We start from the raw sequence: 16208 nt of genomic DNA, 5'->3' as shown, positions 1-16208 counted from the left end.
CACTTGATTGATGATCATGCTCTGGAGAGCCTGGTTCCCAGATTACAGAGCCCCATTCTTGGGATGGCTATGAGTCAAAGTTGTCGGATAAGGGATTGGAGCGCCCCCACACCGCCGCAGGGCCGAGGGGATACCCGGAGCCGGGCCTCTAGTTCTCAGTCTCGGGGTTGTCACGGTGGCTAGACCCGGTCCGTGGCCCTGTCCGTCAGTGGGGGACGTCCGGTGTAATAGGTGGTAGTAATGATAGCGGTGGAGCGGTGCAGTTGTGGGGTGTAAGTCGCGGTAAATAACGAGGACACCAGGTTGCAGTCTCTTTACCTCTTTACTGGAGATCTCTGAGTCCTCAGTCCGGAACACGGTTCACCAGGCTACGCAAGTCCGGCCGGTCCAATGGCACCTCCAGAGTTCTCCTCTCAGGTGGAAATCTGTGCCTTCCTTCTAGCGCTATGTGTTGTAGTCCTTCCCTGCTGTGCTTACGGAAAGTAACCCCACAACGGTTGTGTCTGTTTCTTAAGTTCCCTCACAACTCGATTTGATGTTCCTCTGCAATCCACCCCTTCCCTGTATTCAGGTTGGAATGGCACCCGTTTGTCAGGTAGGCCTGTAGTTCTTCCGGGACCCTAGAGTCGCCCCTCTCCCGCAATTGCCCCCCAAGACTTCATAGGTGATATGTGGTAGACAGCCCGCCTGAGACCGACTGTCCTGCCGCTGTTTGGAGTATGGCTTGAAGCTGTATTCTAATCCACTCCCTCGGCGTTCCGGCCACCGGTATTGCGCCTCAGCAGGGTGCTGCCTCTTTCAACAAAACCCCTGCTGGTATTCTCCTTCTGCTTGATCTCGTTTCTCACTCAGCACAATCTGTCTCGCTTCTAGTCCTTTCCTTGAGTCCCGCCGCTTCCAGGAGCCTGCGCGGACCCGTTACGTTCTTTCAATGCCAAGCCTCTGCCAGGATCCCACCCCTGGCAGAGACCCTACAGTCTCTCCCTTCACAACACCCCCTGCCACAGGGTGTTGCTCCGTTCAATCCCGTCAGCGTTCTCCTCTAACTTCCTGCCTGACCCCCAGTTTACCCACTATGGTGGGGAGTGGCCTAATGAATAGCACCCTTAGCTCCCCCCGGAGGCCCAGCTGTGAAACATATTGGTGTCTGTGATACCTGATTGGAGGAACTCCTTCGGTGCCATCGAACGTACCATGGCTCCCCTTAGCGGCGAAGCCACAGTACTGCAACGACCAGAACTCTGGGGCGCTGCAGGATACCTTAGGGTACCGTCTCACATAACGATTTACCAACGATCACGACCAGCGATACGACCTGGCTGTGATCGTTGGTAAGTGGTTGTGTGGTCGCTGGGGAGCTGTCACACAGTCAGCTCTTCAGCGACCAACGATGCCGAAGGCCCCGGGTAACCAGGGTAAACATCGGGTTACTAAGCGCAGGGCCGCGCTTAGTAACCCGATGTTTACCCTGGTTACCAGCGTAAAAGTAAAAAAAAAAAAAACGTACATACTCACATTCCGGTGTCTGTCCCCCGGCGTTCTGCTTCTCTCCACTGTGTCTGTGCCAGCCGGAAAGCACAGCGGTGACGTCACCGCTGTGCTCGCTTTCCGGCCGGCCGGCGCTCACAGTGCAGAGAAGCAGAACGCCGGGGGACAGACACCGGAATGTAAGTATGTACTGTTTGTTTTTTTTTTACTTTTACGCTGGTAACCAGGGTAAACATCGGGTTACTAAGCGCGGCCCTGCGCTTAGTAACCCGATGTTTACCCTGGTTACAAGCGAACGCATCGCTGGATCGCTGTCACACACAACGATCCAGCGATGACAGCGGGAGATCCAGCGACGAAAGAAAGTTCCAAACGATCTGCTACGACGTACGATTCTCAGCAGGGTCCCTGATCGCAGTAGCGTGTCAGACACAGCGATATCGTATGGATATCGCTGGAACGTCACGGATCGTACCGTCGTAGCGACAAAAGTGCCACTGTGAGACGGTACCCTTACTGTCTTGAAAATGACCCCTTTTAAAAACCTTGTGTGCCCAGAACACAAAACAGTGGAGCTCTTGTTCACTGGCTATTTCTGGAAGTGCAGGTATAAAGTGTTCTCGTGTATGGGGCCAAAGAGCAGTATCCGACACAGCTCATATATAGGAACTTTACTGTTTATAAAATTTAAATTATATCTAAATATATATTCCCAGTTATGAAGGTAGAGCGTAACTGCTAAAAACAAGAAAAAATGGTAAGTGATAATATATATCTGGAAATGTAAATATTTATTTAACTTCCCTTGCACAGCCTATAAGTCTCCCAACACTGGCTTAGTGCCATCAACAAGGAGAAAATTACTCCTTAGGCCTCCTATCAGAGGGCTCTCACCCAACCAAACCAGTTCTTTCCTGCATTGCACTGATGAGGTTCCAACACCACAAAAGACACGTGTCTGCAAATGGAGATTCTGTTTTGGCTTTCTATCCTAAGGGTACCGTCACACATTGAAATTTCCATCGCTACGACGTTACGATTCGTGACGTTCTAGCGATATCGTTAAGATATCGCTGTGTCTGACACGCTACTGCGATCAGACACCCTGCTGAGAATCGTACGTCGTAGCAGATCGTTTGGAACTTTCTTTCATCGCTTGATCACCCGCTGACATCGCTGGATCGTTGTGTGTGACAGCGATCCAGCGATGTCTTCGCTTGTAACCAGGGTAAACATCGGGTAACTAAGCGCAGGGCCGCGCTTAGTAACCCGATGTTTACAATGGTTACAAGCGTAAACGTAAAAAAACAAACCGTACATACTCACCCGTCGGTGTCCTTCAGGTCCCTTGCCGTCTGCTTCCTGCTCTGAGTGCCGGCCGGAAAGTGAGAGCAGAGCGCAGCGGTGCTGCGCTCTGCTCTCACTGTACGGCTGCACTCAGAGCAGGAAGCAGACGGCAAGGGACCTGAAGGACACCGACGGGTGAGTATGTACTGTTTGTTTTTTTACGTTTACGCTGGTAACCAGGGTAAACATCGGGTTACTAAGCGCGGCCCTGCGCTTAGTTACCCGATGTTTACCCTGGTTACCCGGGGACTTCGGCATCGCTCCAGCGCCGTGATTGCAACGTGTGACCGCAGTCTACGACGCTGGAGCGATGATCATACGACGCTGCGACGTCACGAATCGTGCCGTCACAGCGATGAAAATTTCAATGTGTGACGTTACCCTAAGTCATTGGCCACGGCCCTTTTAGGGGTCGATATTGACTTTTAAGATTAGTGCCACTTATTGCAAGTACCAGAGTTCCAGTTCTCTTCTTCTACTTAGAAACTATTTGCATGTTTACATTAACAGGACATGTTTCCCTATGCCTGTTCCCTCAACAAGGGAAACTTTACTCCTTAGGGTACTGTCACACAGTGGCACTTTGATCGCTACGACGGTACGATCCGTGACGTTCCAGCGATATCCATACGATATCGCAGTGTCTGACACGCAGCAGCGATCAGGGACCCTGCTGAGAATCGTATGTCGTAGCAGATCGTTTGGAACTTTATTTCGTCGCTGGATCTCCCGCTGTCATCGCTGGATTGTTGTGTGTGACAGCGATCCAGCGATGCGTTCGCTTGTAACCAGGGTAAACATCGGGTTACTAAGCGCAGGGCCGTGCTTAGTAACCCGATGTTTACCCTGGTTACCAGCGTAAAAGTAAAAAAAAAAAAAAACGTACATACTCACATTCCGGTGTCATTCAGGTCCCCGGGCGTCCGCTTCCCGCTCTTACTGACTCCCGGCCGTAAGGCAGTACAGAGCACAGCGGTGACGTCACCGCTGTGATCTGCTTTCACTTTACGGCGGCACTCAGTCAGAGCGGGAAGCAGACGGCAAGGGACCTGAAGGACACCGGAATGTGAGTATGTACGGTTTGTTTGTTTTTTACTTTTACGCTGGTAACCACGGTAAACATCGGGTTACTAAGCGCGGCCCTGCGCTTAGTAACCCGATGTTTACCCTGGTTACCCGGGGCCTTTGGCATCGTTGGTCGCTGGAGAGCGGTCTGTGTGACAGCTCTCCAGCGACCACACAACGACTTTCCAACGATCACGGCCAGGTCGTATCGCTGGTCGTGATCGTTGGAAAGTTGCAGAGTGTGACAGTACCCTTAGACATGACCCTGGTATTGTCGAAGTTCCTGTGGGGATAACCCTTACAATCACACCTATTGACCATACCACCCCTTAATTACTACCCCTTAAAATAAACAGTGACAACAAAATTCTTTGGATAATTATGGCCACAGCAGCCTTTATTAAAACAAACAACAATAAAACATTAAAGTATAAATATCATTCACGCTCTAGGAGGAGTCCTTGAAGCTCCCGAAATCTGGAGATTACCAATATAAAGTGAACATGAAATGTACCAACAATTACTCCCAGCCGTTACCCCACTGGCTCGGGAGCACCATAACCACAAGGGTTGAACTTCCTGGGGATCCGACAACCCTTGCCGAAACTCCCCTCCACATTCCACCAGATCCAAAACATGTTAAATTCCAAAAGGAGGAAGCCATATACCAATGGATCCCCCAAACCAATTTTTTACCAACTTCAAGGACCTCCCCCAACCGCCAAAAGCCACCATGACCCAAAAATTGCCTTGAAACACACCAAGCACATAGTCAAGAACTAAGGGCGGGCGGGCGAGAACAGACTCAACCCCAGAGAAGCGGGCCCACCCCTAACCCTGCCGTATAAATGACCCCACCAACGCCCTCCCACTAATTAATGCTCCGCACCTACTCCAACCCATTGTCATGCCGGCCTCCGCCCACGCCGGGGGAGGGGGGTCGGCTCTACTCCTGAGTTTCCTATATATCTGGAGTCATTTGGGGATTATTATTATTTATCTGGTTCATTTAATAAAGGCAGCTGTGGCCAATGTAATCCATCTTCGTGTATGTCCTCGATATTTTGGGAGGGATCGAGAAGGGATAGTGATTCGCCAATACCCTTCGTCATGCATTGTAATACATTTATGACAGTATTATGACTGGTTAAGCGGTACGTATTACCACGGTGTAATTGTCTGGTATGCGCTAGATAAAACTACAGCAAAAATCTGTTATGTCCATTTGCATTAGTACTGAGTGATAAGTCTCGCCTGTATGTGACCTTGGAAAAATAGGATACTTGCGGAAACGATGCCTTGGTATGACGGCTAGGACCGAAATCAAAAGTTAAATATTATATGCGTATAACTTATACGACATAACAATATAACGCAGCGACTAATGTTTTACTGAAAAATGTGAAATGTCGGTGATTAGTGAGTCCGGTAGACAGTGACCTGCTGTAGTGCTAAGTGCCTATTATTAGGGGCTGCTTCTTCTCCTCTTAGGATCCATTATTCCGTGCTTACAGGAGGTTTTTCTCAATCAGTCACAATTTTCAAATGCCTTAACATGGATTAAATAGAGAGGGACCCTCACTGACCAGTCTGCACAGAAAGTGGCTACAAAGAGTACCTTGCACTCATGAGGACATGATCCTTTGCCACCTTGTTTTTTTGTGTGTGATATCTCCTATTCTGCTTGGTGTACCCTGAGTTGTCCGGTGTGTGTAGAGGTGTTACCTGTCATTGATTGTAATCCTGCCTTTGATGATAAGGAGCCTGCTGAAAACTCTTCCTGAAAGAAAAGGAAGTTGAAGCCTAAAAAAACCTCAGTGGCCAGTGTGAAAATTGCAGAATAACCAACTATACTTTTTTTTTTTTCTTCTTTTAAAGATCATGATATGAAAAAATAAAATTTGCCAACATTAAAAAAAAAAAATAAAGGAAACACAAATCCTTAGCTTAAACAGGCCATTTTGTGATTATATATTCCCTTTAAATTACCTTCATGTGAGCTGATTGGCATTTGTTTAATCACCTTTTTAAATTGGCTAGTCCTTAAAGGGATGATCTGAAACCATTTATTTTAATCCTATCTATATCAAATGTAGTAATCTAATCTTTTTTTCTAATATACTTTCAATTTAAAATTCCCTACAATTCCTTCACTATGCTATCTAACTTCTTTATTTTTCTATTCTATTCTATTACCTACTTCCGGTTTGATCACATTTTGTTTGAGAATCCCCAGTGCATGCTGGGATATTCAAATGAGACATCATCAGGTCACTGCTGCAGCCTCTTAGTCCCTGCTTATACTGAGCATGCGTTGGTTGTGAATTCCAACTTACTCCATAGGATCGTGTCACTGCAATATTCTTTTTAATGTACAATGACAGTGCGCTCCCTCACTCGCTCTCATGATGAGTGACAAGCCGGTATGAGTGCACTGTCAGTGCACATTGGAATGTGAGAACCCGGAGAGCAGAAGCCTACCACAGCCCCTGAAACAGACGTCACTGATGACTTTTTCTTTCAGGGAAGTAGCAGAGGCTCTGACATTGAGGGCGAGCATCTCAGCATTCACTGGGAGTTCTCAAACAAAGCTTCATCAAACCGTCTAAAGGAGCCTCTAGGCTTTTCTCCAGTGCTCACAGTTGAGGAACCGAATAGTATCTCAATGACATTTTTATCCTGTCGGCACAAACCCTTTTTACAATATTTTAAAAACTCTTAAATTACGTGGCATTTTTTTTTACTTTTTCTAACTTTCAATATTTTATATGTGCTATACCTAAAGCCACTGATGCCATAACTTTCACCTACTTATGTAACCTCTACCAGAATCCATAGAACTGCATCTATGCACTTACCTTACAATAAACTTTAGCGGGTGTTTACACCTCCTTGAATGTCGGATTTATGAAACTGACCTTTAAATTTTATTTTAATCGATGTTTTAGAATGGTTTAAAAGAACCAATACACAATCCATTTGATTCTCTGCTAAATTCATTCAGCCTGGGTCCCACACTGATATCTACTTTTTGGTTCTAACCTTTAACCCCTCTTGGGTGCCAGGGTCAGAGTGTGACCTGACTTGCTCTTGTGAAATCGGAACTTACTGTATGTGTGGATTAGCATAGTGGGAAATATTAGTTTTGCAATGGTTAGCAGTTCCTTCAAAAGAAAAAAATAAATTCTTGGAAGACTTGTAGAGCAGAGATTACCCAACAGTCTGTAGCTTCAGTCACATTCAATGATGTTTGGTGATGGTAAAACACATTAGATATAAAAGGAAAAAAAATAATGAAAGGTGTATTCTATAGCAGGAACTTATTACCTAATCCACAGCATACGGGACTCTTATTTCAGTCTAAAATCTATTAAAGGGGAAATTGTAGTTTAAAGGGAATCTGTCATGTTCCCAAATGCTACTAACCTGCAGATATGGGGTTAATATGCAGGTTAATAGCGCTCTAAATCGGTGGTGGCCGCCACACTGAGAGCCCGGCTGCTGGGAGCAAATGGACTTTTATTCCTCCCGACACCCTCCGGCTTTCAGTCATAGGCGTGGCCAGCACGGTTCTAGTTCCCACACAGTGCACAGTCTTTGGCAGCTCTAACCACGTACTGGCTCTGACTGATAGCCGGCTCTGATGCACTGTGTAGCCAGCTGTCAGTGCCAGGGCATGGTTTCAGACTACACTCCCTATACACTGACAGGTGACTGAAGCCACGCCGGCCTACTCCTATGACTGAAAGCCGGAGGCTGCCGAGGGGAGGGATAACATTCTGGGAGGAATAAAATAGCATTCAGTGCAACTAACGCATTGATTTAGAATGCAATTCCCTGCAGATTAACCTTATATCTGCAGGTTAATAGCTTTGTGGACATGACGGGTCCTTTTTAAGTTTTGAGTAAGCCTTGTACATTATACCATCCAGAAAAGTGTTCTAATATGTATTTGTACTCCACCCTACAGTACATTCTCCATATTTACCCCTTCTATGAATTACATAACGTCTGAAATAAAATTCTCCGAGTATGAAATTAATGAGTTAAGAAAAGCTTTGGTAAAGGTGCTGCCCTGTGAGAGGTACAAGGTTCACTTGCAAATATACACAGCAAATAAAAGGCAAACTCTGTGTTGTATGGAACAACTTGGCACTAAGTGATCGGAGGTCGGGATGCCGACAGTTACTTGTCACTTGTTGCATTGCTTCTGTGGACCCCCAGTGTCTGTTACAGATACAAAGGTATTCTCATCCCTTTCTCTGTTTTTAGATGTTTTTTTATGTGATTTTTTTTTTAATCATATTGGCATTTATATTATATTTTAGATATTTGTGTTTGCAGGTGCCATAGTTTGCTAAATAAGATTGCAAAGTGTTATAGTTGTGGAAATATGAGCGATATATAGGCCTACAAAATTGCAGTCCGAGGAGAATTATAGGTGCAGGATTTAATTTGGATGTTTTTATGTAGATCACAGCGATGGCGGAAATGTGCTTCAAGTATTCGGTGATATGAATGAAAAAATCCATTAGAAATCTCTGGATAAACAGTTTATCAAACAAAGGGGAAAAAAATCACTGGACTTAAAGGAGTTATGTAGGATTGGAAAAATATGTCTGCTTTCTTTTAGAAACTGCGCCACCCCTGACCATTGGTTATGTCTGGTATAACAACCTGGCCTCATTGAAATTAATGGAGCTGAGCTGGAATATTACATACAACCCATGGTCTGAGGTGGCGCTGTTGCTGAAAGTAGTCATGTTCTTCTAATCCTGGACAGCCCCATTAACGAAAATGTATAATCGGAAAATGACTTATTGCTTAAATCAGGATTTTATGTGAAATGTATTTTTTTGGTAATGGTTTTTTTTTTTCATATCGTAATCTTTCTAAAAAAAATTTTTTTTACAAATCGTGCAATTTTCACATTCAACACTAGGGTTATTCTAGACTTGTACTTTCTGCACTTTCTGTACATTAGACTGACTTGCACACTATCTTTTTTACTGAAGTGTCTAATCAGAGGTGCAAAGGTCATTGGGAAGGGACATCTTCTATTGTGATTGGTAGATCCTGTGTTATCGGCCTTGTATAGAGGTGTTACCTGTCACTGTAATCCTGCCTCTGATGATAATGAGGCTGCTGAAAAGTGTTTCTGTAAGAATAGGAAGTATGACTCATAAGATCGCTTCAGTGGTCAGTTATATAGATGGTGATGTGAACTATGTCAAAATGCCTTTAAAATACATTTGATACAAAAAAATGAGTTAAACAACAGTTAATTTTCAGATGATGCATTCCCCTTAATTTGTATGATATCATTATTAGCCATTTTAATATTTAATTGTAGTGAAAAGTGGGTAATGACCAATATGGCTTCCTAGCAGTTGCCGTGGGCTTTGTTTTCAAGCTTTCCTAAAGTCCTGAATTAAAAAATGTCTTGTTCCAAAGCAGTAACAGAAGAAAGATAGATGAACATATGTGGGAAAACTGATGACCACACATAATATTGAGCTTTCTTGCATAGAGGTTGTCCATGCTGTTGTTATTGGTCTTCTGGTGAGATGAAGATCAGGTTTTGCTGGTCCCATTCCTTTTTTTTTTGTTAGGTGGAAAGACTCTGTGCAGGATTCCCCTCTCCAGAGGAACAGCGTTGTTGGCAATTTAGAGGTAGGGAATTGGACAAATCAAGAGGAAGATGTGTAAGGTTTCCAGAAAGTGAAGAGTGCTCCTTGTAGAGTTTTTAAGTCTCCTGTGTCCAAGAGAAGCCTCCAGAAAGCAATGCATCACCTAACTTTTCCACTGCACTACCCTTGCATGTAGACTATCTTCAGGGTGTCAGGGCATGGATAGAACGTGACCTATCAGAAAGTCATGTGGGCATGCAAATAAAAATGTTCCTATCTTCTGAAAACCACTATGGAAAGTTGGCAAGCAGGGGGTATTGGGTATGAATGGGGAAACAAATACCAGGCAACTATGCCACTGTTGACAAAATGAAGAACCATGACTGGACCCTTTTTTTGACCATTAAAAGCAAGGAAGTGCACTTAAGTACTAAGTAAATATTCTAACTTAAAGCAACAAGTAGAATATTACAAATAAAATAGATTTATTACAGGAATCCATTCTGTCATGAAAATTTAGTGATCAATACCCCCCTACACGTTAGACCAGTGGTCCCCAACTCCAGTCTTCAAGAGCCACCATCAAGTCATATTTTCAGGAAGTCTTGAAAACCTGATCTGTTGGTGGCTTTTGAGGATTGCAGTTGGGGAACACTGCGTTAGACTATAGTCAGCAGAATCTGCTGATATTGGCAGGATTGGCCGACAGTCTAATGGGTGTGTGGGGGCCTCCCAATAGTCCTCCCAACAGATGTCTTGGGAGAATACGGTCTGGCATATCTGAATTTAAACTGCCGATTCTTTTGTTCTCTGAGATATAAGCCACCGCTAGATGAGTCTGGCAGGAGGTCTCTCATGGAGAACACAGGAGCATTTGGCATAACTGAGCGTTTCTGTGTATGGGGCACAACTGCTGTCGTCCAAATGTTCGGCTGACCACTATCTATTCTCTATGGGGGGCTTTAATGGCATTAGTTCATCTATGGAATCAAGTAGTATATCTGACCGTTGTATATCTTCTCCAGTTGTTCTTTAATGATTATTTTTCGTTGTAATTGGTTAACATCGTTTTTTTACTTTTGTTGTGCTCAATTCTAACAGTCAAAAATGAGCAGCACAGTGTGCACTATTAGGCCTCACATGTACAGACACAAGTCATTGTCATTGTCTTCCTTCTTTTTATTGTAAGTTTTGTTAATTGGGCTAACATTCATCCGGTTACCTCACTTGCATTGTTCACATTTTAAAAAAGGTTACGACAGAAGATTCCTGGACCAAATCAACATCAACATCTCAAGATGAGGAAAAGGCAGAATCTCAAAAAGTTTCAGCTCAGAAATGGGTCACAGGAAAAAGCCGGTGTAGGCCGAGACCTCTTTCGGATTATGGTCAGATGGCCATTCGCAGTTTCTCCATCCCAGAAGATTCGGTTCCTATGGATTGCCAAAATGCAGATGGTGGGAACTGTACATTTTCTTCACAGTCGGTTAGTGAGGAAACAAAAGTTTGCAAACCTGGCATGGAGTTCCAAGGGAATTATAAAAGAAGACCAATTTCTGTAATAGGAGGTGTCAACCTTTATGCGACAAGCGAGGATGAAGAGAATGGAGATATGCTTCAAAAAGTAAGCTTTGGAGCATGACCTCTCTGCAAAATGAAAGACCTTCTGAATCTTCTCTTGAATGGTGTCCTAACATTCCTCTTATCATAATTTCTTTCCTTAAGAATGAAGCATGCATCCTCTTCGACTAACTCCAGTTTCTTGATTTCCTTACTAATTGTATTCAAACATCAATAAAATTGATAGTACGTTGTGTTGTTTGGGGCTGTTGAGATACTGCATGCTACTGAACATTAATCATTTATTACAAGATCTGTGAGCTAATCATTTAATCATATTTAGTTCTGTGCCCTTATCTGACCTGTTTAAAACAAGTATGTTGAAAAGTAATGTTGGTTAAAGAAGCACTCCCAGGAAATTTTTATTCTCTGTCTTAACCTGTCTAGATATGTTTTTGTTTTTTTAGTGAAAAAACAATAAAATACTTACTGGTCATTGTCTTTACCAGGTTCCGGTGCCGTTTCGGTCCTCCTTATGCTTGCTTGACTGAAATTCCGACTTGCCGACTTACACTGGGCTTGGTGTGAAATGGAAGTTGCTTTTACACTGCAAAGTTGGCCACACACGAGATGGCAGTCGAGCAAACCAGTCATTTGACCGGCAGCTATCTCAGCTGACTCTCCGATACACAGGAGCTCTCATTCAGCTGAGTGCTCCTGGGTTCTCTATGAAAAAGCTGCCGATTTTCCCATAAAGTCAGCCGGCACCCCCATAGACATTAGACTGTTGACCGAACCTGTCATTATTGGCAGGATTGGCTGACATTAGTCTAATGTCACAAAGTCCTATGGAGGCTCCATAGTCTTATATTATAAGGCTACATTCACATGTTCAGTATTCAATCAGTATTTTACACCAGTACTTGTAAGTCAAAACGAGAAATGGGTGAAAAATGCAGAAGTAGTGAAGTGTTCTATTATACTTTTCCTCTGATTGTTCCTCTCCTGGTTTTGGCTTACCAATACTGAGGTAAAATACTGATTGTGTGAGCGTGACCTAAAAGAAACATCCGGCTCACACACAAACCCCGGTGTGATCCAGTGAGTCGAAATTTCAGCCACATGAACAAGAAGAGGACCAGAGATGCTATAACCTGGACAAGATGGTAATCGGCAGGTTTATTATTCCACTTACAATACACATGTAGACAGGTTTAGCAAATAAAAAAATTCTTGGGGGTATTTTTTTAACATATTGGTAGTCTTAAGTGGATTATTGAAATAACCTTTTCTCATATTAGATTTTCTAGGGCCATCCATGGTCTTGTGCCGTCCATGGCCTCGTGCCACCACACCCTCCAGGAATTCTATACAGTGACCCCAACCGTAGTGTAATAGTGACAAAACCCATAGATGGCCCACTGGAACCATACCCCCTGATGAAACTTTACGACCATACTTTTCCTACTGTCATGGAGGCAGCTCTTGCTATTTATGTCCTCCAGAGAACACCACCCCAAGAAACACCACTATAGAGTATTTGAGCTGTGAGCAACATGGTCCCCTAAAAGGCTTGTTATCATTATGTTCACATAAAAAAAAAAATCTGTGTTAAAAAAGCCACAAGTATTTCAACTGGAAATTTGTTTCAGGCAAACTTCCATTTTTGGTGGAGGTTTTTTGGCTAAAGAATTTCAGTGGTTTTAAGTGTTTTTTTTTTTTTTTTTTTTTTTCTTTCTGAACCATTTTTGCGGCCTTTTGTTTGAACAGTGCCCAGTTTGGTGTGGATTCCGTCAAAGAAGTGAAGCACATTTTTTTTTTTTTCATCAGGCATTTTTGAAAACCTCTTTAGGAAGCAAAAACTCAAAACAATCATTTTATGAACAGCAAAATCTATTTCCTATAGAAATCAATATTAAGATATTTTCAAGTGATTTTTGAGGATTTTTAGAGCAGATCCACAATTAAAAACTAAACAAAAATCTAAAAAAAATGCCATGTTTACAAGCAGATTTCCAACATATTGGGGAAATTCTTGATATCGAACAGTGTGCACTGTCAGGATTCTCTCGCATCGGGAGTGGGCAGTCAGGTAACTGCAAGTTTTGAATTTCCATACTTCCAACCACATTCCAACTAGACGTGTCTGGCCTTACTCAATTCACTTTTATGGAGGGAGTTCGCACACGTCTAGTCGACACGTGACTGCATGTATGCAAATCGCATGCTTGTGCCAGAATGCTCCCTGCGCCGGCATAGGAGAACCCTGGCACAAGTCTGCAGTCATATAGAGTAACTGCAGACTTGAACCCCAACCCTGGACAACCCCTTTAATGAATCCCGTTGACTTAAAAAGGTTACCAATAAGTTCAGTCATGGTATCCGCCCTTTCACCAGAAAATTACCACTGCCTGCTGCACTTTTTTTTTCTGGCAAATTTGGCAAAATCTGACTCCAAAATGGAAATAAGATCCTGGGCAATGCTAGGGGTGACTGGAATCCCCTTCTGCCCCATGTCCGTGGTAGTAAACATGCACGCTAGATCGACCTGAACATGCATGTTTTCTGGGGTAGTTGGACAGTTAGCAGGTGGATAATGGCACCTAGTAAACATGCAGGCTATAACCACTTGTCACAAATGTGTACAATACATGAGCGCTAAAAAGTAGTAAAGCTTTAAATAAATATCTATATATTTTTTATATATATATTAGTACTGATATTTTTTCCTGTGTAAGCGATGATTGTTGCCTTCTCATGGTAGAATTGATTGCACGGAAAATTTTGAATGTCACTTTTATAGGATGTAAATAAAGTTAAAATGGCGTGAAATTAAAAATGCCGTCCCTCTCGGCCTGGTGTCGCCAATTGGAAAGGTCAGAAAAAAAATTCATGTACAGTATAGTCAATTATCATCGTAGACGGGGAGGGGAAGTAATGTTCCACTTTAGGTTACAGGAACTACAGCTCCCTTGTATAATTCTGCCATTACTGCCTCTAGAAAGAGAACAGGAAAGTGGCAAGAGAAGTTCCCCTCCATATAAAAATCGTCCAATTTTCATCACCAAATAAAAACATGTTTTTCATCTGTATGGCAATCCATTTTTATACATCAGCAGTGAATAAAACTGACAAAACAAAAAAATGTTTCCTATATATAAAAAATATGCGGGGACCAATCCTGATGAAAGAAGTATAATACAGAATTAACGTGAATGTAGTTCCCTGATATGGAGGTATTTTCGATGCACCCTTGGACTTAAGGGGGTTTTCCAGAACTATTTTTTTTTTTTTTACTATTGGTCTAAGAACTACCAGGCAGGTAGTTGCTCACTACCTTCCTGTTCCACCCGGCGCCAGCTCAGAGTGGTCACTAAACACTCCTGCCAGCGATTCTACTGCTCCACATCTACAGAGCAGCTCTTCTTCTTCCAGGCTGCTCTGTCGACAAGGTGTGACTGCTGATTGTCAGTTGGCTCCCCACAGTTAGGCTGCGGGGAGCCGGCTGTCAGTCATCACTGCATTGGCAGTCACACCTCGTCAACAGAGCAGAGCAGAAGGGAAGCAGCTGCTCTGTCAACATGCCGCAGAATCGCCAGTAGGAGTGGTCTGTGACTGCTCTCAGCCGGCAGAGATCGGCGGCGGGTAGAACAGGCAGGTAGTAAGAAACATAAGGCCCATAGAAAAAGAGTCCCGAATAATCCCTTTAATTGCTGATTATGTAACTTTCTATATAGAGATACTTGGATCATTTCAATAAAACAATCCTCTTTCTTGTAACTGCATGCAATCTTTACATAAGAATAACTAATTCTATGTCAGGTTTTTTTAATGATATTTTTGTATGAGTGTTATTATGTATAGATTTGTACATCATCCCCCTAAGAACAATGCCATTCTTCTTTCTTGTCTCACACACTCACAGGACAATTTATTGCATGCAACCCTGTCCTCAGTAGCATGAAGGCAGTACTGGTCACTTTCTCCTACAGGATCGGTACATTCCTTTCCTGCTGTTCCCTTGGTCCCCGCTGATCTTTGTTTTCTCCGATGCAGAAATGATGTACCGTCGCAGCATTGTCGTGTTAGCTTTACTGGCACCGCTGCAGCCAATGATTCGCTACCATTGTCATGTGCTTCAACTAAACAAAAAAGTAAAGTTTCATAGAACATATAGACCCTTGATTCACTTTGTACGCCAGTCTTGATGAAGTGTCCACTTAATGAATTTTGTGCATTTTTCAGCCGCTACATGCCATGGCAAGGAATTTACGCCAGTCAGTAACTAGAGTATACTTCTGTAGTCATTTCCGCCGCACTTTGGGCATAAACGATGATGATTTTTCGTCTCTCTCTCTCATGCCACGCTCCTCGTGACTAAGTTCAAGCCTCTCTTTCAAAGGTGGATGGGCCTGGCCGGGCACGACTGACATAAGAAAATGCTAAAAATCTCAACATTTCTGCACAATTACAAGTTGTGAAAATTTTTGCAATGTTTCGTGTAGTTTTACATCTGAAAACTTCTTGATTGGGGTCAACATTGTGGAGATTTGGTTGAGGTTTACGTATTTTGTTTAATGTTTCTACTAACCATATACATTTTGATCTTTGTCCCATTTGTAGCCGATCCCTCGTCCTCCTGTTCCCTCACACAAAGTGCCTCCATACAAAGCTGTCTCTGCTCGCTTACGGCCCTTTGCCTTCTCACAAAGCACACCCATTGGCCTTGACAGAGTTGGACGTAAGCGGACTGTACGGATTTCTAAAAGTAAGTTTTTACTCTTCATTTTTGTCCTTTTTTTATTTTTAAAGGGGTTTTTGGAAGTTTTGTTTTAATCACACTACATCCGAACATTTTGTATTTTTGTAAATATAGTTTTTTAAATAAGCCCTCCTCTTCCTCCCATTAAAGTTATTCTTTTAATATATTGCAGTCATCATATTATATCGCACTGTGTCCTTACAATTGCTCATTTTACCTTTCTACACTGCTTATTCCTCTCTCGTCTCTGCTCTATGTAGAAACAGGAAGTCTCTTGTCCCGAAATTTATCTTTCCCCTCTTCAACTCATGACCCAGCTGTTCCCCTCCCCTCTTCCCCTGCCAGGGACTTTTGCA

The 16208-nt window shown here is 43.3% G+C and overlaps 1 protein-coding gene across 2 annotated transcripts in view; it reads left to right on the top strand.

The window, feature by feature from the left end:
• SPATA13 (spermatogenesis associated 13) overlaps positions 1 to 16208 on the top strand; it is a 75397-nt gene that overhangs the window by 23833 nt on the left and 35356 nt on the right. The window contains exons 3-4 of one of the 2 annotated variants that reach the window (XM_077298321.1): positions 10783 to 11154; positions 15714 to 15858. In XM_077298321.1, coding sequence (XP_077154436.1) covers positions 10783 to 11154; positions 15714 to 15858 — 517 coding nt within the window. The remainder of the gene's footprint in view (positions 1 to 10782; positions 11155 to 15713; positions 15859 to 16208) is intronic. The other variant, XM_077298322.1, reaches the window with a different exon arrangement.

The sequence above is a fragment of the Ranitomeya variabilis genome, chromosome 3, assembly GCF_051348905.1.
Source record: "Ranitomeya variabilis isolate aRanVar5 chromosome 3, aRanVar5.hap1, whole genome shotgun sequence".
Lineage (NCBI taxonomy): Eukaryota > Metazoa > Chordata > Amphibia > Anura > Dendrobatidae > Ranitomeya > Ranitomeya variabilis.
The sequence above is the reverse complement of the archived record's forward strand: the minus strand, read 5'-3'. Positions and strand labels throughout refer to the sequence as shown.